Source organism: Vanessa tameamea, chromosome 7, assembly GCF_037043105.1.
Source record: "Vanessa tameamea isolate UH-Manoa-2023 chromosome 7, ilVanTame1 primary haplotype, whole genome shotgun sequence".
Taxonomy (NCBI): domain Eukaryota; kingdom Metazoa; phylum Arthropoda; class Insecta; order Lepidoptera; family Nymphalidae; genus Vanessa; species Vanessa tameamea.
Window position 1 is genome coordinate 8,945,338 of NC_087315.1, and position 25,478 is coordinate 8,970,815.

A 25,478-nucleotide genomic window follows, 5' to 3' on the forward strand; every position below is an offset into this window, starting at 1 on the left:
CTTTTATTTACATAAGATTAAGTTAAAATTATTAAGATGAAGTCCTTAAAATATATATATAAATATAAATTAAAAATAGTTACTGTATAAATCTTGACCGCGTAGAATGGTGACAAGAATGCTAGCAGCATTACCGCGATCTCAGTAAGAGACCATTTGATATTTATAATTATAACATCTCATTCAAAGCTTTTACGATCGAAACCAAATGAAGTTCAAGAATTCTCATAAAATATTTTTTACTAATATTCAAATTCACTAGGACTAAGAAAATGTTTTGATATCAGAAGGCTGACATCATTTAGTAAAGGTTTTAAATAATTTGTCTATGTTATTAAATTATTGTTATTGGCACTGAAAGGAGATTTTTCAAAGAATTAACAGTTGTGTGACTTATACCATAATGCTTGGCTTATTTTTTTTATTTTAGTTACTGAGGTTTAACGGACCCTTCAATTTAATAAAAAGAAATAAAATAAGCGTATCTTGATTACGCGCCGTTTTCTACGATTCATAAAATATATCCCAAATCATACCTTAAGCGCTGGATCCATAAGATAAGAGAAAGAGTTAAAGGGCTTACAGCACTAAACGTATCATGGTTTTGTCATTGTGAGATTTGGTCTTTTTCGATGTTAAATGATAGCAAACGTACTTTGTTTTCTGCAACTCTCGATTCACTCGGCTTTGATTTATGGACTTTATGAACACTGATTTCGACAACCTGTGAATTGCGAAATAAACAAAGTAAATTTAGTAAACGTAACAAAGTCCAATTACAAAGTTGGGGATAATAGTTTATTTTACGAGTATGTGTATTCTTCTACAAAGTTGACTTAATGGTCAAATATCTCATCTTACCAGGTCTTACTTTGGCTGTGGAGCAGGCGCGCGAGGAGAGTGCTTCCGCTGACTCGTTCCGTCAAAGAAGACCGGGGAAAAGGCGTCGGCGCTATGCGTACCTTCGCCCACCGCCGTAAGCGTCGTAGGGACTAGGAGGGTTCTATATACTCCGGGACCACTTTAAATTGGAGGCCCATAAGCGAGCTAATCGTCGGGTCGTCATGGTTGTATGCACAAGCGATCCCGTGGCGCCCTTCGATGGATCGGCGGGGGTACCGCTGGTTTTTGAGTGGGTATTACGGCACTTGGTTGCCAGTGAGTCCCACATACCTCTCGCATAATTGGGGGGGAACGCATATTAATAAATCATTTATTTAAGGGTAAGATAAATTTTATATTAATGTCATAAGAAAATTGGAGAAATTAAATTTCTTACTAATATTATGTTCCTGCTCTTATTGAGCCTTCTGGAATTAGTCGTTGCAATAAACTTGATTTAGAATCAGTCACCGGATTCCTAGGAGCTTAGAGTATTCTTGTAAAATCATTGCTACGTAAGATTATGTAATGCCCCGTCTTATTGCCTCCACTGGTAACAAGAAGGCAAATTCAATTTTGTAGATCGGAATGCGAGTAATCGGATAAACCCTCCCAACATTCTTCAGACCATTCGAAGTGATCATGATCTATACAATAGCTACTTTACTTTCGATTTGATTATGTTACCGTAAAAATGTAAAACCGTTAGACTGTAATCTAAAAAAATAGTAAAATTGTTTGTTTAAATTTCTTTGTCTTAGATTAGTATACGCCATAAGGCTATGTATGTATGTAGCAGAACTTTGTCGAAGAACTTTGTTATTTATTTATTTATTAAGATTCACCAGTAGTAATTACACTGTTAAAGTAATAATTATGCTAAATTACAAAGTTCTTATTGCTAAATGCATTACCTTTTAAGGTGAATACCGCATGCGAAAATAAGTGTGAGATAGTTATACATAAAAACAACAATTCTATGATCCTATGAAATTAAACAAATAAACAAAATCTACCAAACATATCAAATTGTTACATATAATTATTTATTTATAATATAGTTTTTTACATTTTTACAAAACTTTGGCAACGAATCTCTGAATAGGTCCAAGCATTTATAATCGTTTATAATTTTACATAATCGCGACACAGGTGAATTGTTCCCCAAAACATAAGTAAATATAGGCTGAGCAGGTGCCATTATTTTTGTATATATGAAGTAAGTAGTTCAGTAATTTATAATATAGGCACAAGAATACATGACATGATTTGAATGCATTGTTGTCTTTTTTTTTTCTTATTTAATTTTGGGACTTTTGTCAACATATAGGTAATGTCTACATAGGTACGTCAGTCCCATTGTCCCTTCTTCCTTTTGTTTAAATATCAATTAATATTAATAGCCATTAAATAGAATTCCAGCAGAGCATCCTAGCAGATTCTGATTAAGGATCTGATAGAATACTCTGAACAAATCCAACATCGAAACAACATGATTTTAAAATAGTTAAGAGTAACATTCTCTGATTCTTAGTCTTACCAGATTCCGAATGCATTGTGGATATAACATATTCTTAATTGAAAGTCGAAATTTTATTGCGAACTGTTTTATTAAAGCGATTTATCTAAGTTTATCTGTATCTCATTAGTAATGGAACTAAATGCTATAAGGTTGTATAAGGTCAAACTCAGTTATCTCCCTGCTTATCGAGACGAACGGCCTCACCTATAGATTAAAATGGAACATTGAGGGGATATTTTTAGTTTTTATCTCAATGATTTAAGCAATATGATACCAAATTCAAATTTATTTCTAAGAAGATTTACTAAAGTTTTTATTTTTATTTACATTCAAAATACGCAACGAGAGATTTCACAGAGGAAACAAACTCGAAATAAAATTTACTGTTTTATTACAGGACGTGCCCTCTGTTAATCTATTTTCTCGTTCCAAAAGCTACGTGTAGTGTCTCCCTTACGGTCTAAATAATATTAATTTATTTTGGAACGATTAGTAATTTTGGGTTATTGTTGCATTTCACCTGATCTCGGCATATAGACGTACAAAAGTACTATTAAAATTTATTAAGTTAATTCGGTAATGCAAGAATAAAACAAAAGAACCAAAGTGAAACAAACTAAACTCATGAAGATAAATAAATAAAGGACGAATATGTGTAAGGGATATGTGGTCAGAATGACTGGAGTGTCTATCTTACAACTTGTACATATTAAATGAGCTTTCAGTGGAAATTTTCAAGAGCAATACTTAATATTGTCGTGTTCCAGGTTGAAGGATCAGTTTCAATTTCAGTTTCAGTAAAGGAAAAAGGGATTTGTCATATCAGATCCCAGAATTGGTGGCGCATTGCCGATGTAAAGATTACATTTTGTTACAGCGGCATTCATACATGACTGCGGGCATTGGTAACCACTTACCATCAGTTGGTCCATTAACATTTCCACCTACCTATACTATAAAGAAGGTTTGTATATTTTTATTTCTTATTGTTTTCAAGTTATAACTTCATTTCTGAGTAGAAGCTCTAGAAGTTGAAAACGCAACTCAGCTTGCTCAACTAACGTGTGAAAGTTGTAACTATTCAGTGTCAGAGATAACTTGACGTCAGTTAGTCAGTCAGTTAGTTTAAAAGTTTGTCAGTCAGTTAGTTTAAAAGCAATGCACGGTAAATCGCTATTCCACTATCTAGTCGTTTTATAATTTATTTTAATATGTAAGTATCCTCGATTATCGGCTTATTCCAACTGATATACAACTGCTTTCGTTATCAGGATAAAGTAAACTTACTAATGAAATACATGCAAACTTTATTAATTAAATAAATATTGAATCAAATATGTAGGTATATGTATGCGAGCCAAGCTTCATTCTAGTTAAAAAAATATTTAAAAAAGATATATTATAATTCATATAGAAATAATTTCCCATCTGCTTCAAGATTTAAAAAATAATAAGAATTAATAACATGCTACATTTTCGGCTTTCGAAGTTAGATAAGTTTATGGGCAAAAGGTATTTTTGCTCTTAAACTATTATTAGATTTTATTATTGACATTAGTATGTTAAATAATACAATATAATACTATGTGTATTTTCAGATTATTTTATTACAAAATATTCCGCAGTCTGACTTACGCTCCCCAAATTAGTATGGGACGAGAGGCTTTGCTGAGCAGATTTGTATGATAACATAGAGTGTGCGCTACCTACAACGGGTAGTTCCATCGATAACACCTAATTGAGTAACGTGAGTGGCATGAATACACCGCTTAGTATAAATAATATTCTTCAAAACTTGTATATTGTGCATCCTTTACAACTGAAATACAAATCTTTTATTTACATAAGATTAAGTTAAAATTATTAAGATGAAGTCCTTAAAATATATATATAAATATAAATTAAAAATAGTTACTGTATAAATCTTGACCGCGTAGAATGGTGACAAGAATGCTAGCAGCATTACCGCGATCTCAGTAAGAGACCATTTGATATTTATAATTATAACATCTCATTCAAAGCTTTTACGATCGAAACCAAATGAAGTTCAAGAATTCTCATAAAATATTTTTTACTAATATTCAAATTCACTAGGACTAAGAAAATGTTTTGATATCAGAAGGCTGACATCATTTAGTAAAGGTTTTAAATAATTTGTCTATGTTATTAAATTATTGTTATTGGCACTGAAAGGAGATTTTTCAAAGAATTAACAGTTGTGTGACTTATACCATAATGCTTGGCTTATTTTTTTTATTTTAGTTACTGAGGTTTAACGGACCCTTCAATTTAATAAAAAGAAATAAAATAAGCGTATCTTGATTACGCGCCGTTTTCTACGATTCATAAAATATATCCCAAATCATACCTTAAGCGCTGGATCCATAAGATAAGAGAAAGAGTTAAAGGGCTTACAGCACTAAACGTATCATGGTTTTGTCATTGTGAGATTTGGTCTTTTTCGATGTTAAATGATAGCAAACGTACTTTGTTTTCTGCAACTCTCGATTCACTCGGCTTTGATTTATGGACTTTATGAACACTGATTTCGACAACCTGTGAATTGCGAAATAAACAAAGTAAATTTAGTAAACGTAACAAAGTCCAATTACAAAGTTGGGGATAATAGTTTATTTTACGAGTATGTGTATTCTTCTACAAAGTTGACTTAATGGTCAAATATCTCATCTTACCAGGTCTTACTTTGGCTGTGGAGCAGGCGCGCGAGGAGAGTGCTTCCGCTGACTCGTTCCGTCAAAGAAGACCGGGGAAAAGGCGTCGGCGCTATGCGTACCTTCGCCCACCGCCGTAAGCGTCGTAGGGACTAGGAGGGTTCTATATACTCCGGGACCACTTTAAATTGGAGGCCCATAAGCGAGCTAATCGTCGGGTCGTCATGGTTGTATGCACAAGCGATCCCGTGGCGCCCTTCGATGGATCGGCGGGGGTACCGCTGGTTTTTGAGTGGGTATTACGGCACTTGGTTGCCAGTGAGTCCCACATACCTCTCGCATAATTGGGGGGGAACGCATATTAATAAATCATTTATTTAAGGGTAAGATAAATTTTATATTAATGTCATAAGAAAATTGGAGAAATTAAATTTCTTACTAATATTATGTTCCTGCTCTTATTGAGCCTTCTGGAATTAGTCGTTGCAATAAACTTGATTTAGAATCAGTCACCGGATTCCTAGGAGCTTAGAGTATTCTTGTAAAATCATTGCTACGTAAGATTATGTAATGCCCCGTCTTATTGCCTCCACTGGTAACAAGAAGGCAAATTCAATTTTGTAGATCGGAATGCGAGTAATCGGATAAACCCTCCCAACATTCTTCAGACCATTCGAAGTGATCATGATCTATACAATAGCTACTTTACTTTCGATTTGATTATGTTACCGTAAAAATGTAAAACCGTTAGACTGTAATCTAAAAAAATAGTAAAATTGTTTGTTTAAATTTCTTTGTCTTAGATTAGTATACGCCATAAGGCTATGTATGTATGTAGCAGAACTTTGTCGAAGAACTTTGTTATTTATTTATTTATTAAGATTCACCAGTAGTAATTACACTGTTAAAGTAATAATTATGCTAAATTACAAAGTTCTTATTGCTAAATGCATTACCTTTTAAGGTGAATACCGCATGCGAAAATAAGTGTGAGATAGTTATACATAAAAACAACAATTCTATGATCCTATGAAATTAAACAAATAAACAAAATCTACCAAACATATCAAATTGTTACATATAATTATTTATTTATAATATAGTTTTTTACATTTTTACAAAACTTTGGCAACGAATCTCTGAATAGGTCCAAGCATTTATAATCGTTTATAATTTTACATAATCGCGACACAGGTGAATTGTTCCCCAAAACAGTTATAATACTTAAACATAATAAAACTAACTTACATTATTTTATATTACTCAACAGAGGACAAATAAGTTTAATAGAGATAATATTAATATTACAGGGTCCTAACAAAGACGGAAGTCCTTCCAATATGTTATTTGGTAGATTGCCGTATTTTGTCCGTTGTTCATAAATTTATTTGTAAAGATTGGAAACGTTATAAACAATATTTATCATTGAAGCTTTCCGTTAAATTATCACCAGCGTTTATACTTAAAGGTCTATTAATTCATTTCCTTGAAACTTTCCACTTCGCTTGTAGCATTGGTATCTCGTTATACAAAAGACGTATTTGTCTTGATAATTTTATACAACTGTTTTTAATAATTGTATTCTACTATATGTACATTTAATATGATTTAAAAAACTTTTATAAGTTTAACTTATACAAGTTAAAAGTTGATCGTACCACTAATTTGAACTTAAAAATTCTCCAACGTACGTATGTATGTATGTAACTACAGGCACAAAGGTCATAACATCTTAGTTTCCAAGATTGGTGGCGCATTGGTGATGTAAGGAATGGTTAATATTTCTTACATTGACATTGACTATGGGCGATGCTGACCGTTTATCACAAGATAAATAACAACCAAAAAAGAAAGTGATGTCTGCGATATTGTTATACATTTAATTTTTATAATTTTTAGACCGAAGTTGATAATAATATTAAGTTTGTTCGTAAATTTTATTGTAGGAACGAAAACCTTGTCCCAATAATATGAACTTTGTCGAGTTAGAACCTTAAAAACTTGTTACAAGTTTCTTTGCATTCTCATGTTTATACAATGATTGTTACTTTTTTAATTCAAATAATTGGAATACACAAAAACTTAATAGGTATAATATAAAAGACATCATATTTTTACATTTCATGTAAAATTTTCATGTCAGTATAATAATTGTAATAAATTATTAGTTATTATATGATATCAATATATGTATTAAAATGTATCCCTTTCATAAATACTTACAAATATTTAATAAATTATTGAATTCGTTAAAACTTAAGATTATTTTTTTGTAACCGTGATTACTCGGAAATACGAGTAACAGAATTTTAACATGTTGTTTTTATATTTTTTAGAATGCACTTGCCGTATTATTTCTAGAGATTGAAAATGTTTTAAATCTTGCTTATAGCGCATATAGTGGTACAATTTTACAGCAGGTACAAGAAACTATATGTATGTGTTATAGCCGTATTTTAAAATGTAATTAAGATCCTTGAAGATTAAAACTTATATAATTGTCAATTTGAAACTTTAACAACATTACGAAAACACTAATCATATTGTTTAGCTATTGTCGAAAATGTATGTTTAATAATGATTCGACAAGATTTTAATATCGAAACTGTATAAATATGGCGTATGAAAAGACTACGATAATCCTTAATTGAGAAATAATATTATATCGCTTGAAGAAGTGCTTATTCAGCATGAAACATTTGCCAGTAATCATTTGTATTTGATCCTAAATCCTCTTAAGTCTAATATGAAGATTTGGCTATATATTTCATGGTCAAAATCGCATATTAGGTTTACGTGGTTCACGTTTCGGACGATCCGAAAATCGGCTTACTAATTAGGAGCGAAATTTAGTTCAAATTAATTACACTGTATTTTCACTGTTGTTATCAATTAACTTCAAATGGAATGATAGTCTTCATCTATGTTGCTTCCGAAATAACAACTATACATAAAAAAATTAAAATTAAAAAAATAAATATATAAATAATACGATTTCGAACAGACTGGCCGAATATCATTCCACCAAAACCCATAATCTCACAATGACCAATAACACCCCTTCAAGAAAAACAGCTGGCAAGGAGGATTCAGAGACAATGAAAACGCTGTTGCCATAGAACCAATACAAACTCGTTCAACCATCAATCAAGAATAATCTTAACGTAAAGACTATAATTCTGATGACGCAACAAAAAAGCAGCTTTTAAAATTTTAATGATGATACATTTACTATTGTAGTTTGCATAAGTAAATATATATAAATTATTTGGGTTATTTTTCTTTTTATATCTTACAGCGCCATTGTCTATGGCCACTTACCATCAGGTGACACATTTGCCCATCCGAATACGTACTTTATAAAAAATAAAAAAATATATTCTATTAATAAATATATGTTATTTAAATTATTTAATTGGCAATAAAAGATAAACTTCTGAGTTTTTGTCGGATCTTAGTGGAATTTTAACATTTCATTGAAGACCGAAGAAAATGCATCGGCGCTCTATTCTTCATCCTCCCCCCCCCCCCCCATTAGCGTCGCCAAAGCTAGGCTAGTGTATTCTGGGCACCCCCTTGCGTGCGCAACCGTTCGCGTAAAACCCGCCGAAGAGGTGATTGGGTATCGCTTATTTTTAGTGGATTAAACACAAATAAACTTAAAAAATTAAAATACACTGTCACATTTTTTCGTTTTATTAATTTTCATTTACATAAATAAACGTAAGTTGATATTTATAAAAAAAAAAAACATTACATCCTTAATTTTATCCTTTAATAATCCTTTTTCGTCACACAAAATCTTCTATGCGTTCAAACAAAGTCACTCATAATCAAACATTGGTTACTTACTTCATTTATACAACATGGAGACGTTTATTTGAAATATCTTAAAAGGATAATAAATATTTAAGCGTTTTAAATGCACCATACATCATCATGTTATTTACTTCAATTGTTTTAATGATACATGTTGGTCTAACAAACTTGTTTTACATCGATTCAGTATGACATAGCAAGTGAGAGCCGTTTGTAAACATAAATATAATTTTACAAGTATAGTAGCAGACTTGGCCACGCATTTTTGTGGTTACTTTATATGTTAAATTACACTGACGGACTCATAAACTACATCAAAGTTCAGAACAACTTTCGAATTAATATGTTTGATAAGTATGCAAAGTTTTTAGACTAAACTAAATGAAAATGTCGAGATTGTCCATTAATCATAAAAAAACAAAATTTAAAAGTTGAACTGCAGTAAAAAGTAAAATTGTAAATGAAAATAAAATGTATGTCTCATATTCTCAATTCTATTATAGTCTCAAATTCGTGTGTTATTGGAGTAAAGTTAGAAATTAATTATTTTTGTTTTTGTATTTTTCATTTTTGATTGAATTGTCACAAATAGTATTGATTTTATTAGTCTTTTTAACTCAACAAAATTTTCGTAACCATAAATATGGAAACTTTATCCGAATAAGCCGCTCAAATTGTGACATGCAAAGCTAGGATTAACGATCGAAACATTGCTAGAAATTCAAATTTAAGCTAGTCAACGCTTTCTAGATTAACGAAGGTTTGTAGAGAGGTTCTTACAAAAACAGACCTTTTACCAGCAGAACTTGACCAACCACTTGTCGTGACGACCGATTTATTGTTTCAACTTCCCTACGAAATCGTTTACTCACGTCAATAAACATCAAACAGAGCTGAATGAAGTGCGTGGAGTAAACGTGAGCACGAACAATAAGAAGGAGACTTAAGGAAGCAGCAATCACCCCTTTTAGTCCAGCAAATAGTCAAAGCTATCTGCAGCTCACTGACAAGCTCGTTTAAGATTTGCGCGTGTACATCTTAATTTTACTGAAGAGCAATGAGCCTCCATATTATTCACCGATGAGTGTAGGCCATGTTTAAATGATGCAGACGGTCGCAGAGAGTTGCATTGAGGAGCGTGTTCTTTTTTTAAACCGGTTCGTGTATGATGTGGGGTGGCATTGATTGTGGGTTTGATGGCACAATGCTATATAACAGAGGTTTTAGAAGCTTACGTGGTACCTTACATGAAATAAATAAACGAAAATTTGATGTAATGCAAGATAAAGACCCCACGCCGTTGCACAAGCTAAACAATATTGCGAAGAGATTGGTATACGTATCATGAATTAGCCAGCACGCAGCCCGAATCTTAATCCCATTCAATATGTTTGGGACAGTTTAAAAAGCTGTTTATGCGAGAAATCCTGTGCCCACGACAGTGGCAACACTAAGAACAGCTAGAATGGAACAATATTCCGCAAGAACGTTTAATAATCAGATCTATTCGGATCCGATTAGAATTATGATATGGGCACCTGGATGCAATGCAAGGTGTATAATAATATTAAAAGAAAAAAAAACTTCGCTTCAACTTTTTTTTTAATATATATTTTTACAATAAACCAATTTTTGTTACATTTATCGTTTTTGTTCAAAAAATGTGACGGTCCTTTCCGTTATAAGAAGTTAATTAACCAAACTATAGGTTTAAATTTAAATTTATATAAAAAGTTGGAATACTTTGTTAAAATGTTTATTTCAAAGGCGTCTTGAACATTCAGTTATAGTTTATGACTAGTCAAAATTCTTCTCTGAAACACGCTGAATATAATAATAAAAATAAAAAAAAGTGATACGCGTTCCAAAAAATTGCGAAATTTAAATATAGATTAGTATTTATATACCATACGTATAAAAATCTAATAGCCTTTTTGAAGTAAAGTCTTGGGAGTAAGGCCGACTCATGCCGTGGTGGCAAACGGTTTGATTCTCTCGTGCGTGGCGTGTACTATATAATATTATTATAATAATAAGAAAAATATATTTATTCCATTAAAGAAACACAAGTTTTTTGTTTAATTTAATCCATATTTAATGATTGTATTCTTTTTTTTTATTATAAAATATTTCAATTAGCATCAATTTCAATGTTTCACATCATGTTAAATATCTAAATTAAATATCATGTCAAAACAAAACGATCGTAATTTTTCAGTGCACTAGTCGAAATGCGAACGAACTGAAACAGCGCGCGCCGGCGCAGGTGGTCGAGACATCGTAGACGATGATTGCCGTAACGATGTACATGAAGTACATTTTCTATTTAACTCAGAACTACTTAGACCATCTCGGGTGATCTTACGTTTGCATCTGCTAAGACTTCTTTGTGTTGAGTATCTATTCGTATCCATCAAATCTGAAAAAAAAAATTATTGTTAAATTTAAAAACGAAACTTAATTAATTTTATCATGTAGGTATTTCTTCCAAGCAACATTTTATGTTATTTATTTAACATTTTTAAGGACATACGTAAATATTCAATCGATATTTTTGATAATATTGATTTCCAGACCTTAGAAATGTGTGAGTTACGGAATAGCACAGTGCACTTATATTTTCGCACATACTTGTGCGATTGGAGTGGATTGCAGATGGTTAGTCTTCCTTGAGAATAGCTGCCATGGCGGTAATCAAGCAAGTGGAACATGTTCAGTAATAGTATTATTGAACCACATCCAAAATTAAACGATTAAAAATGTATGAGTTAGTATAATATTACCTGACAGTGGAATTCTCTCACAAACACTCGATCGATGACACGAGCGGCTGCCTGCACTATTGTTGTTCAAGCGCAGAAGTTTACCGAGAACCTGTCGGAAACAGCATTGCGTGTTAATCTTGTGTGAAATTCACGTGTGAAATATGTATGGGGCAAAGGTTAAGCAAAAAATTTGCATTGCAGTATTTTGTTGCTACGAGAATGTGTTTTTTGTGTCGTTGCCTTTTATGTAATATTTTAAACTCCGGTATGTTCAAGTTGAAAAAATGAAGACGTGTTCGTGAAAACGTTCTACAACTACATGAATTTAATGATGAATAAATTTGATGAATTGAGGATAGCGCACACTCATGTAATTGTGGAACCAAACTAAGACTCGCGTTCACGAACGAAACTGGTGCTACTAAACCAGACTAACAAAAACAGTTAACTAAAGTCAATCAAATAAAGTTGGGATTATTTTTTTTTAAAAAGTTTTTTAAAGAATATAATAATTTTAAAAATTATTTTAAAATTATATCTTAGTTAAAAGTGAGGTTATGTTGCCATTTTATTGTTTCCAATATACTATAAGAAGCTACTAATTATTTTTTACTACTAATTATTATTTTTTATTACTATTTATTTATTATTTTTTTTATTTTTAATACATACACATAAAAAAATAATCTTTGTAAAGCTATCGTGTTATTATTTTTTTAGTATAGTGACTCGTGCTTGTACTTAAAGCTAGTGACGGAGGGATACAACAGAGAATAGCAGATTACCTTTAAAATAAATAAACATTTTCATTGTAGTCCTTATTCTGTTTGAAACATTATCTTCAGAATGTTATAGGGCAGCAGACACTAATTTTGAGGGACTCTATACTGTATACTGCTGTTGAATTCTGACCGCTTACCCACAAGGGGCCATTCGTGTTTTACGTAAGCAGAATTTTTGTAATTATTAACCTGACCCTTACCAGCATGAGTATGCAACGCTCATACTCAAATTCCAATATTCTTACGTAAACATTGGTAAATATTTATTTTTATCTGTTTAAGTTTATTTTTTGTTATTTACAGTAAGCATTACGTGAGTTTAGAAAAAATAATTTATAGGCTATAGAAGAATTTGATTCACATTTATCATTTATTCAAGAGATATAAATAGTGCTGATATAATCACCATCCATCCTCCGCCCCCGTCCCCCGTGTCATCAAAAATAAGCAATGCAATAACCCTTTGATGTTTACCTAATACTTGAAGGGACCCCAATTACTTCATAATAGGCTTGCTTCATAAATGCTTGTCTATTCCAGGTCGAAAAACGACAAATTAAAAATAAATCGTTTGAACCTGAAAAAGTCTAGTCGAAAAAATATATTTTAAATTTGATTTTCATGAAGTTGAATTTAATTGATTTACAACTTAAAGTCCTCAATTACATTTTAGGATAAACTTGGAAACCGAATTTCGTCGTTCGATCACGCATTCTTATAAAATGAATAAAAGCGCATTGATTTTATAAGAATGCGTGATGTATAAGTTTAATTAATATTTTACAAATGAAAGAAGATTCTTGAAACGTTGAACGTCTTGAAAAGTTTGTATAACTATTGTCGAAATGTTATCTTTGCGAGACCACTGAGGACATTTCCTGGATTTAATTTGTCCAGACTCAATGATTATGTTATTGTCTTTAGCATTATCAAATTAAAACTATCGAGCTTTAATTTGAAGATTTGTAGAGACAAGTTCTTTCAAAAGGAGACCGCTAAGGTACCGGTCGAACCCAACCAACCGCCCTTCTTGGCAACCGATGCTAACCTATGCTTATTTTGTTAGCGTTGCAACTTCCCTACGAAATAGTTTCCTCACGGCAGTAAACATCAAATCCGAGCTCAGTGAAATATGTGGAGTAAACGTAGTGGGAGGCTTAAAGGAGCGGCAATTACCCCTTTTCGACCAGCAAATGGTCCAAATCTGTTTGCAGCTCATAAACAAGCTCTTTTACATTTGCTCGTGAACATTTTAATTGGGCTGAAGAGCAATGGGTCTCCATATTGTTCACTGATGAGTGTATGACTCTAATGTTAAAATGGTGAAGAGTCTATCGTCGACGTGTAGACGGAAATATACTCAAAGCTGAATTAAGGATAGTGTACCATTTGGATGCGGTTCGTGTATAGCGTGTGGTGGAATTTCGATGATCGGGTGAACGGAACTGGTGTTCATCGACATGTTTCGTCAAAACGGTAGATGAGGTGATTCGACGGCACAACACTATATAACAGAGGTTTTTGAAGCTTACGTACCTTACCTGGTGGTGGTTTAAAAGGCGAAAATTTTCCTGTAATACAAGATAATGACACCACGCCGCTGCACAAGTTCGAGAATCTTGCGAAGAGGTTGGGATGCGGATTCGGAAATAAACTTTTATGCTATGTTTTTCTCATAGTAGATAGAAAGTTTCATTGTCCAGAAAAATTACTTTGGTTTCGAAATAGTACTCTTATTGTAAAAAGTCAGAACCAGTGTAATTAAACAGTAATCCCAGTATAATTATAACATTATTGGAAATCTTTCATAATATAAAGGTACCATTAGAAGAAGAAGACCCTCGTTTGTAACACATTTATACATTAAAAATAATGAAAGATAAAAATAAATCTGACAAAAACAATTACCTGTACGAATCCGCTGCGGTATCTCACGTTCATGTAGCAGTAAATAATTGGATTGTAGCAGGAATGCGACATAGCTAAACAGTGGCTTATGAACCAAACGTACGGCATTCCCGGCCATCTGCCCCATTCCTCGTCATCTTCGTGTGCCGTCCACAATAACTGATAACAACAAATAAAACACAGCACATTAATATTATCCTACTGGCACATTAAAATTTCATACGGAATGAATAATTACGACTTTTTCACGGTACTATATTGAAAAAATGATTCTTTTTGCGAACGCGAAATTCAAAATTATCCCAATAATCGTCCTATAAAACGTTTTCAAAGTTTCGTAGTTGCATAAGAACCTATAGGAACGGCTTGTTACACGTAACTTTAAACCAATCGGTTACTAATTTATATACAATAACGTAACGAACCCTAAATATACCATTGAATTGTTTATATAATAGACTTTCATACTTGATAACGTCTGTAATACCGCCAAAAACAATATTATGGAATGACACATAAGTAACGAAAAAAACAAAGTAATTTAGCATGATATATTTCTTTAAAATAATATAGCTCTGACATACACGTAATATATATACGTATATATAATATCATAATTTGATAAATACCAAATGCTTAATAATAATGTTCGATACTCAAAAATACAACTCTTGTTCAAACAAATAGTTTCAAATAAAATTGCTTCGGTACTGAAAGAATGATGAGAGATGATATTATTAATGATCTCATATTAATCTTTGACATGAAAACGGTAATATTTTATTTGTATTTTCAGAATAATGTTTACTATTAATGTTACTCGTGAATGGATTATTTATTTATACTTAGCCTACATAAATACCTACATTTTAGAAATGTTTCAAAAATAAGATTATTATTACAATAAAATATCGTGTACGCATGCTCTATTAATAATAATTATTAAACTAATTCTTATTGGTGAACGATTAAAACATTGTTCATCGTATTTAATCAAACGCAGATTTCCTCTGTCTTTCGTTATTGATTGGACATTTAAAAGGCTAAGATACAGTATAGATGAATTCGCTCACGAAAGCCCCTCTACGTTAGATTATTATCAGTGTGCATTAGTACGAGTGACGTTCATCCTTACACAATGTCTTAGTGTGCGTGATACGGGTAAGAGTAAAGTCAGCAAAAAAAGCAAATTACCGGTGTTATATTTATTTTGTCTAGTTTATTTTTATTAAAAAATAATTATATGTATGTACATATTTTTAATGTGGAAGGGCGTATAGTTTAACTAATTATACCGTAAACAACATAAGTACATAAAGTCATAAGTATGATAAAAACATAAATGTAATATAAATAAATTACAAATATACTTACGATAAAAATATTCAAAGGTAGCCAACACACGGTGAATACAACCACAACGGTTATCATCATTTTAACCATCTGAAAAAAAAGGGTCAGTGTAATATTTCCTCATACACATTATGCGTGAACTTAAACTATGATTTATATATCGCATGTAAATCAAATCGTACGAATCAAATGCATAGATATCGCATGTTAATCAAATCATATGAATACCAAGTGTGTTTTCAAACCAACTCTGACGTTACGAGAACAATTTAGTGTTGGAAACGCATCTGTAGATCAAACGTCGATTATTAACTATGACAGCTAAGGAGATGATTTAATAAATAACATCCTTTTAGCTATATTCTGTTGGAAACCAATCTTATGAGCAGTAAATTAATATTTCTTAAAAACCATTTTATAAAAATATATTACCATTAAATTTCAAGACAACGTTAATAAAATCAAAATATTATTAGTTAAATAGTATACGAGCTGGTCGTCCCAACGTCTCGGTAAAATAACAATTTTATTTACTTCCCGTTCGCAGCGCCTCCTATCAGATCGAATCTAAAATATCTAGGGACTCAAATACTCACAAAACCAGACATCGATATCGATCCAACCGTTTAGAAAGAGTTCAGTTACATACACACGTACAGAAGTTATATATATATATAGAGAAAATATATAAACATTAACATATAACATAGAGAAAATATATAATTAGCACTGGATGGAATTTAATGTCGAAGCTTATGCCTCAAGAAGATTATTAATCATTCATAGAGTATTCATAATGTACAGCACGTGAGCAGGTATTAAAACTTGCTCTTTAACTTCTTTTCAGTTAAAAAATAAGTTCTAGAAAGTTCAACAAGTAACAGTGAGCACTAAGGCCACAAGAGTTTTGAAGCAACTAGAAAAGGGAATATTGAAGGGATTATTTAATTAACACTTTTGGATGAAGTTTTTACCTTCAATTTCTTTAATTTTCAGTTATTGTTCATAAAAAATCCGCCCATTAGTACAAATATATACGTATTGTTAAAGAAGACGAAACAATTCGTTTGATGATATAAACACATTTTTTAAACTCAAGTTCTTAAATTCAGAAAATCATCACCAAATATAAAGTATATAAATCGTAGTTACAAATTCATTATCCATAACAAAGTTTCAGTTTATATATAAGGTATTGTTAAGGTATTATGAGCTTTACGGTGACTGTGTCGGATATTCTCATTCTTCCATAACAAGCCAATCATAATTAATTATTACTAACTATGAAAGTAACAAGGGACTGTATATATCAGACAAAAGACAAGAATCTTGTGAATGAGAAATTTTATTTTTATACTTTTAATATAAATGTAAATGAGGACCCTCTTTACACAAAAAATACTGTAAAATTTTTTGATTCTTAACTTAGTGATTATGCTTCAAAGTTATTTTAATTAAATCTAAGCCTAACATCGTTGTGGGCATTGATGGCGCCCTTCAAAAGATACTCCCTCGATAGCACGCTCAAGCATTGAATCACGATTTGTAGTCAATACTGCGTGAGTCAAAAACGCCTAATGTAATACAAGCAAAAACGAAGGTTATACGTGGTATGGCTGGGGTATTATTAAATCTGCGTTAATCTGGATAAAGTAAACGCCACCTCGATCGCCAGAGCTTAAATTTGGTTTACAATAAACACGAAATAAGTTGTTCAAAAAATCCAATATGATAGGTGTATCATAAAATACCTCTGAAGTACAATGGTAAATTAAAGCAACGTATGGCCTAAAAGTTTTATTGGCAATTTTGACAAAAAGAGGCTACACTAAGTATTACCAAATAGACGAAGTATTAAAAAACTTCATCAGTTTAACTGGTGAAGTTTTTTCTATTATAGTATTGTATATATGTATATATTGTATATATTGTATTGTTGTATAATTGCCTAATTTCTCTTTGATAAAAAAACAGTATTATTTGTAATCACAAGATATTTTTTAAATTCTTGTAACTTACATGCCATTTACGAGATTTAGTTTAAATAAAATCCCGTTATGTTAAATATATTGTGTTAATACAGTCCGTCATAAAACGGGCATTCAAACACTTTAAGACTTTACATCCAGTTTACATGTATAATCTAAATATATAAATATAATTTCATGACAATTTTTTTGAAAAAGTTTATAGTTATAATGCGAATATCCGCATATACATACCACATCACACAAACAAGGTATTTTTTATATATAGTACTATGTTTTTTATTGAAATACTTACCTTTCGCTTAGAGTGTTGTATTCGCATATCCCGTACACTCTCCGCCTCTCCAGGTGGTCGAACGCCCCACACTACATAAGCAATACGACCGTATGAACAAACGAGTGCGGCGAGCGGTAACGCAAATTGGAATATCAGTAACGCATAAGTGTATTGTTCGCTCTGGTCAGGATAGGCCCATTTCTCGCTGCAAACATCCCTAAAATTAAAAATTAATTGTATGCATCATTTTATCAATAGTTTATCAATTATTATCAATCTATCATAAATCAGAAAATTACACTTTTTTTTCTTATTTAAACTCTGTACATATATGCGAATATGGTTCATTTTTGGTTCTTGTTAGAAACAATAATAATACTTCAAGAAAGTTGCGTCGACGTAGTGGTGAGTGGATATTCGCTCATCCATAGTTCTTCAAACAAGGTACTAAGGTAATAGTTAAAAGTGATGTTTTCCAGTTTAATTAAAATTGTTGATTTCGAATACTTTATTTCTATTTTTTATGCAAATGAGCCTGATATGTCTGTGAGTAAGTGGTCACCACTGCTCCTAGACATTGATACTATAAAAATATTAATCATTCCTCATATTACCAATGCGAAACCAACTTTGGGAACTAAGATGTTATAACCCTTGTGCCTGTAGTTACATCAGTCACTACCCTGCAAACTGGAAAACAACAATTCTAAGTATTCCTTGGCGGTGTATTATCTGATGCGCGGGTGGTAACTACACGGACGAGCTGGCCAAAGCCCTATCATCAAGTAAATATTATTTTCGCACTTTTAACCGTCTCTCTTGCTCTATGGCATTCACCCCTTCCCTTTCAGCTTTCAACGATTGATTACAAACACAATAGTTTTCGGCGTATTGATAATGTAATGAATACATTACTCCTCGGAAAGCTAATTATCAATGTGTTAGGAGGCGTAGCTGTTTTCCTACGTACAAAATAACAAAAGATAGATCATATATCGATGTGTTGATGAGGTAAATGTAATAAAACATGTAGTACTAAGCTATTGTTAAAATTACTTTTTTTATTAAATTGGAACGAAATTGCTTTTTGTTAAAGGTGGAATAGGGCGGTTCCTTTTCCGTTGATTTTGCATATATCATTTTGTTCGTTCACAGCGACGCGTGTAAACAAAAAATATTAAACAAAAATGACAAATTTTTTGATTACAGAACCGATTCAACATTGTGAAATATTGGCATTCGGCATAGAAATTCCTCGGGTAAACTTTCTTCATAGTGAATATGTCTGATATCACCTTTAACAATATAGATATATCAACCATACTGACTATTGTTACATTATATAGTTTGTATATAAAATAAAGGTCTCATCTGTTTAGACGTTGATAGAACCATCTTTGGGACCTTGAAATATATTTTTCTTTTTAATATTTACACTTCTCTATTTTATATTATACGTATTTCACGATACTTTTATGGATTTCATATTATAGTTTACTTAAAATTTTATTCAGATTTTGCGAGTTATCTGAAGTTCGGTTGGGTTTTCCCTTGAGACAAAAAATTGCGACCCATTGTAATAAGCATCATAAACCCTTAAGTATTACCAAGAACTTTCTGACGCAATAATACCATTTGATGTTATATCTAGTAGAAACTTACAAATAATAATAAGAATCTGTATATTTAATCTCATCGCGTACAGGCGCGTCAGGAAGGCTTTATTTTATAATATTATTAGTAACAAGAACATGAAAGTCCCGTCAATAGTCTAAATTTAAAGCGGCTGAATCAGCTAATCTCAGCTTCTTTAATAATAATCATTTCATATTATAAAGTCCTCCTGAAGTGTCTGTACGCGATAAGCTCAAAACTACCAAACGGATTTTTATACGGTTTGCACTAATGTACGAAGTGATTCATGAGAAAGGATTAGGTATGTAATTCATTAAAGTTGTGTAAATTGGCTGAAATATGATTTTGATAGAGCCGAGACGGCCTAGTGGTTAGAACGCGTACATATTAACCGATGGTTGCGGGTTCAAACCCAGGCAAACACCACTGAATTTTCATGTGCTTAATTTGAGTTTATAATTCACCTCGAGCTCGGTGGCGAAGGAAAACATCGTGAGGAAATCTGCATGTGTCTAATTTCAACGAAATTCTGTCAAATGTAAATCCACCAACCCGCATTGGAGCAGCGCGGAGGAATATGCTCCTTACCTTCTCCTTAAAGGGAGAAGAGACCTTAGCCCAGCAGTGGGTAGTTTACAGGCTGCTACTATTATTATATTATATATCATTATTATTCGTTTGTTTATTACCGTAGAGTTGGGGTTGGGGTATTTTCTTTTCCTATTCGTTCTACTCTATCTCGAGTCATAAAAGTCACAACCTCATTTATTACTCTTGTACATGTTATCCTTCAAACAGTCCAACCGTTTTTTTTTTTTATTTTCTTACTTATCTTTGTTGTGAACGTAAACACACGTTAACACTGTTTTATACGAATGTACTCGTATTTCTATAATTATTGTCTCATTTAGCTTAGTGCTGACTGAGAGGGGTATTTCATTTTATTGAATAATAAAGCTTCTCATACACAGATAAAAAAACTAATCAATGTAAATAAAACCGCTACCTCAGTTGTGATTGGTAGTTACTTATAATCAGCATCACATCTGGTTGTTCAACGACTTTCATTCAAACTTGTTACTTTTAATAGTCTAAAAAGACTCGGTCAAAACAAAAGAATTAAACAAAGGTCTCCCCAACTAGATGAATAAAACATGGAAAAACAGTCAAAGCGTGGCTGCAATGCAAGCTTTGAAGCTTTAAGATGTAAAATCTTATTAGTAATGCATATTTTGAAATTATGAATTAAATAAACGCGGAGAATATGAGCAAGTGATTTATACTAATGAATCGATTTAATTATAATTATAATATACATACAAGTCGATTGATAAATGTCTAGACGTTACACTAAATGACAAATCTTCCCGGTTTACATGCATCATTTAGATAGATCCATTATGCTATTTATTACAGTCATATTGAACCCTCGTATCACGTGCCATTTTATGGCCCTTCGACGGCTTATTACCGTCATATGAAAAAGTGTTGTTAATGTGTTATTCGAGCGTTATTGGAAAAAAAAATCTTTATTTACTTTACTCTTATGTAAAGTTAATAAAATGTTTTTTAGTATCTCAAATCTCATCTTTATAACCCATGTTAAATATGTTCTATAATATATTTATCTTACATTGAAACAGCCAATTTATAGCTGAGTAAGCGCGGCTGTGTTGTCTCTTTATAGCAGGGCGTATAGTGGTACTCATATTTAGTACTTACTGTTTCGGTCATTCGTATCCAGTAGAGATACTTCTTAATGAATGGGCTATTGGGCTATCGAAAGGAATAATGGTTTTTTATAAACTCTTCAGCTTTGTTATATTATATTCACGCTATAAATTATAATAGAATAAGAAATATAGAAAAATAAAATAACCTTTTATAAGTAGGTGCTTATATCGAAATAGTCGTACATTTGACTTGCCTTGCTTTGATAAAAGCTTTGGTTCAAAAACATACTACAAAGTCTGCTAACCTTTTTTTTAATTTGAATTTATTTCTAAAAGAACAATAGGTATGCTGATGGTTTTAAAAAGTAGCATTCCGGGTTACGAGTTTTTTTAATTACATCAGCGTGTTTTGGAATGAAAATTAACACTCGAGTTTCGCTATTTGGTTTTTACGAGTCAGACATAACTTTTTTGTATGTTTACACGAATCGTGCATTTTGAATGTTTTAGAAATACCGCATCCCTAATGAATTATGTTTACCTTTTATTCACTTATTTTTTCTTTGAGCCAGAACTGTATATAATAATTAAGTTTTTCAAAAATCATTTTTTAAATAAGACAATAGAATAATAATACAATAAACAATGAAAGTAAATTGAAACAGCTTGGTGAGATTAAAGTCAAGCCTTTCTCAAGGGGCCCTTGTCCAGGAATTTAAGCATTAAATATCTATTGCTTACGTAAGATCTATAGTTAATTATTATTGATCTCTACTTATTTCTATATTTACTATACTATATATATGCCTCTATATGTGCCTCGTTGGTCTTGTGCCTATAAAGCCATAGTTCCCTAGGTTCTCGTTTCCCCAGGTCGGGCCGATCAAAAGTTATTGTCGTAATATAATAAAGTCTAGAACTTATAAGTGTGTACACTCCATTGCCTCGGATAACACATAAAGCCGTTGGTCCTGCGTCTGAACTCTTTTCGGTCGTGTCGAATTTGCCGTCCCATCAGATTATGAGAGTGCACCTATACTTGCACAAACACTTGTGCACTAAAATGTGGTACCATCCACTCATCAGATATTCTGCCACCAAGCAGCAATACTTGGTACTGTTGTGTTCCGGTTTTAGATTACCGTTTAGTTGGTGTTGGAGTATTTTCTTATACACACACACATACACACACACACACACACGCACGCACGCACGCACGCACGCACGCACGCACGCACAAACACACACACACACACACACACACACACACACACACACAAACAAACACACACACACACGCACGCAAACACGCACGCACACACACATACATACATACACACACACACATACATACACACACACACACACACATATATTAATACATATACATTAATAAAAGAAAATTTTATTGCGTGAAGCTATTATGGCATTGGAATGTAATTGTGTGTGTAATCCCAAAAATATTTCAGGAATCACGTTTATATCGATTATTACAAGCCTTTGAAATTGAAATATTATTTGCAATTCAACTTATCAGTACGAACAATGCTGGTCTATAGAGGCAACGTGAAATTATTTTGGAAACACAAGGGCTGAGACTGAAACTAAATTGACACAACAATCACATTTCGCAGAATTTCAGGCCGTCAATCAAATAAAGGACATCGTCCTTTATGGCCCAAATATGAAGCTGCTGGACAAAACAACTTTTCCTATATTCTGTTATTACTGTATTATAACACCAAATGGAGGTCCATTATGTTTTAATTGCGTTCAAAAATCGGTAATTTTTCTAATAAATGTAATGTTTCAAAGTTCCTTATTTTAAATTTAAACCAAATAAAAATACTAGCAGACTATCTATCGTATTATCTATTGAGATATATTTTATTAAAGATACGATACATCCACATACTTAATTTAATTTAATTTAATAGCGCTGTCGTTCTCTGTTCTCTCTCTCTCTCTCTCTCTCACTTCCATTATTATTGATTTATAATTTAAATTATTGTATTCCTACGGGAAATCGATACATTAAAAAAAAAAAGAATAAATCTTTGATATATCGATAACTTTCCGAGATAACAATACTGGAAGATCGATTGCTCGAAGCTAGCTACCGTAAGGTGATCGCTTAAATGGTTTAGATCTGATGTATACCCCATACCAAGACAGCGCCAAAAATGAACCTTAATGATGTATTGGAAGATTTTAGCAGGAAACATAAGAAAACTGCTTATATAAAAACTTATATTAATATTATGATTATATACCATACCGTTATTGCTGTAGGTTTTTTGTAGAGTCCAAAATTGAAACATCCATTTGTGTACTAGATATAAATCCTGGATCCATCCTTACTCTTGTTTTGTCTTTGTAATTAAAATATTAATTTAATATGTAAATATTGCTGTCATACTTACAACTCGCAAACTTGGTGCCATAAAGAAGGTTTCTCTAGTTGAGAAACTATTAATATAGGTGCAGCCGTTGCTAAAGCCCCGCACCAAACTGAACACATCACTAGTTTAGCAACCGTTTTTCCCATTCTCGGCTTCAAGGGTCTTGTTATCACAAAATACCTATCCACTGATATAGCTAAGAGTGTATATGCACTCACTAACACTGACACCGCCTGCGAATAGTTCACCAACTTACACATTAATCCACCAAACGGCCAGTAACGTAAGATGAGCATTGACACAAACGAAAATGGTACACAGAATAATGTCATTAATATATCACCCACAGCTAAGTTCATTATAAAAAAGTTCGTCACTGTCTTCATCCGCGGTGACGATTGCACAACGAAACAAACTAACCCGTTACCTAAGAGTGCTATCACAAAAATAACACCATAAGTGACGTAGACGCAAGTCTGGAAAACACATGTCGATAAATAATCTTCCGACTGTGATTCTAAAACGCAAACGAACTCATGTGCCGTAAAATTTAAATCAGTTCCATTCAATGATTCATTTCCGGTATTTTCAGGTAAATACAAAATTGCAGGCAATACAGGTACAACATTATCTGTTAAGTTATTCAGGTGATTCATACTTATCTGTTCTCAAGCTTTTGCCATTTTATCGAAACCAATTTCGACTTCCATTATCTGAAAAAAAAAATGTTATGATGTGACAACGCATAAAGATTCATTATTAAAAAATACAGTGCTTTTTACTGGATAATAGAAATTTTAATATGACATAAAATGTATTTTATATTTTATTTGATTTAATACGAAATTGATAATTATGTATTGGTATTATATGATATTGTATTTTAAATTAACGATCGAGTAGCATCCGTTAACAAGCATTTATCCAATAGTATTTAATATGTAATATTACTTAAAATAAAAAGGTTAAAAAATATAATAAAATAAATATTTATTATATGTGTGAAACAGTATGCTTTTAAATATATTTAATGAGGAGGAGGAGTGTTATTGTATACATTGTATTTAATAAGTACACATACATATAATAATGTCGACGTACTAAATATAATGTCATGAAATACATTTTTTTTAAATGTATATGTATAATGAATATTTTGCCGTGCAAAATTGATTTTCGCAGTGTTTTGATTCAGATGAGAACAGAATATGCGGCTAATTTTCGTTAAATTATTAATCTCTGTTAAATTATTAAAACAATTTGATCATTATTTCTGTCCTCCTACACACTATTGATAATAACAGGTGACTTTAATTGCATTCTATGATTTAACTAATTGTAACATTAATAATGAAATAATATTGATGCCGATCATACAATATCATATTTAAATTCGTGTGACAATGTTTTTTTTTTATGACAAAGGTAGGCGGATAGGCTAAGGGGCCAACTGATAGTAAGGAATCACCACCGCCCGTAGATATTGGCGCTATAAGAAATATTAACGATTTCTAACGACAAGATTTGATCTGTAGTTCCAGTGGCTCACTCACTATACCGTAACACAACAAACGCTGCTTGGCGGTAGAATATATGATGAAAACCCACACAAAACCACACACAATCCTACCACCAAGTAGAGAATGTGAGTTAAATTACGGTACATTCAAATAAAACGTTAAGAAATTTAAATCAACTAATAATTGTGTTGATACTATACCATTTACATAGTGATCCTTTGTGATAGGGCTTTGTGCATCACATGGTTCCCAAGGTGAGTGGAGCATTTACGATGTAAGT

General features: G+C 32.0%; 1 protein-coding gene across 1 annotated transcript; it reads right to left on the reverse strand.

Moving 5' to 3' along the window:
- Positions 1-11,067: 11,067 nt before the first annotated feature.
- On the reverse strand, positions 11,068-24,385 carry LOC113401311 (RYamide receptor-like). The gene is made up of 6 exons (XM_026641164.2): positions 23,700-24,385; positions 17,987-18,185; positions 15,725-15,793; positions 14,351-14,509; positions 11,679-11,769; positions 11,068-11,314 (listed from the first exon to the last, which is right to left on the reverse strand). The coding sequence occupies exons 1-6, from the start codon at positions 24,332-24,334 to the stop codon at positions 11,118-11,120; spliced, it is 1,350 nt and encodes a 449-aa protein (XP_026496949.1). The 5' UTR covers positions 24,335-24,385; the 3' UTR covers positions 11,068-11,117.
- Between the last annotated feature and the right edge of the window lie 1,093 nt (positions 24,386-25,478).

Excerpts from the sequence above, each read along its gene's own strand:
- LOC113401311 (XM_026641164.2), bottom strand. The coding sequence starts at position 24,334 with ATGAATCACCTGAATAACTTAACAGATAATGTTGTACCTGTATTGCCT. Across the intron at positions 18,186-23,699 it reads TGGCACCAAGTTTGCGAGTT|GGATGTTTGCAGCGAGAAAT; the intron begins GTAAGTATGACA and ends TTTTAATTTTAG. Across the intron at positions 11,770-14,350 it reads ACCGCAGCGGATTCGTACAG|GTTCTCGGTAAACTTCTGCG; the intron begins GTAATTGTTTTT and ends TGTTTCCGACAG.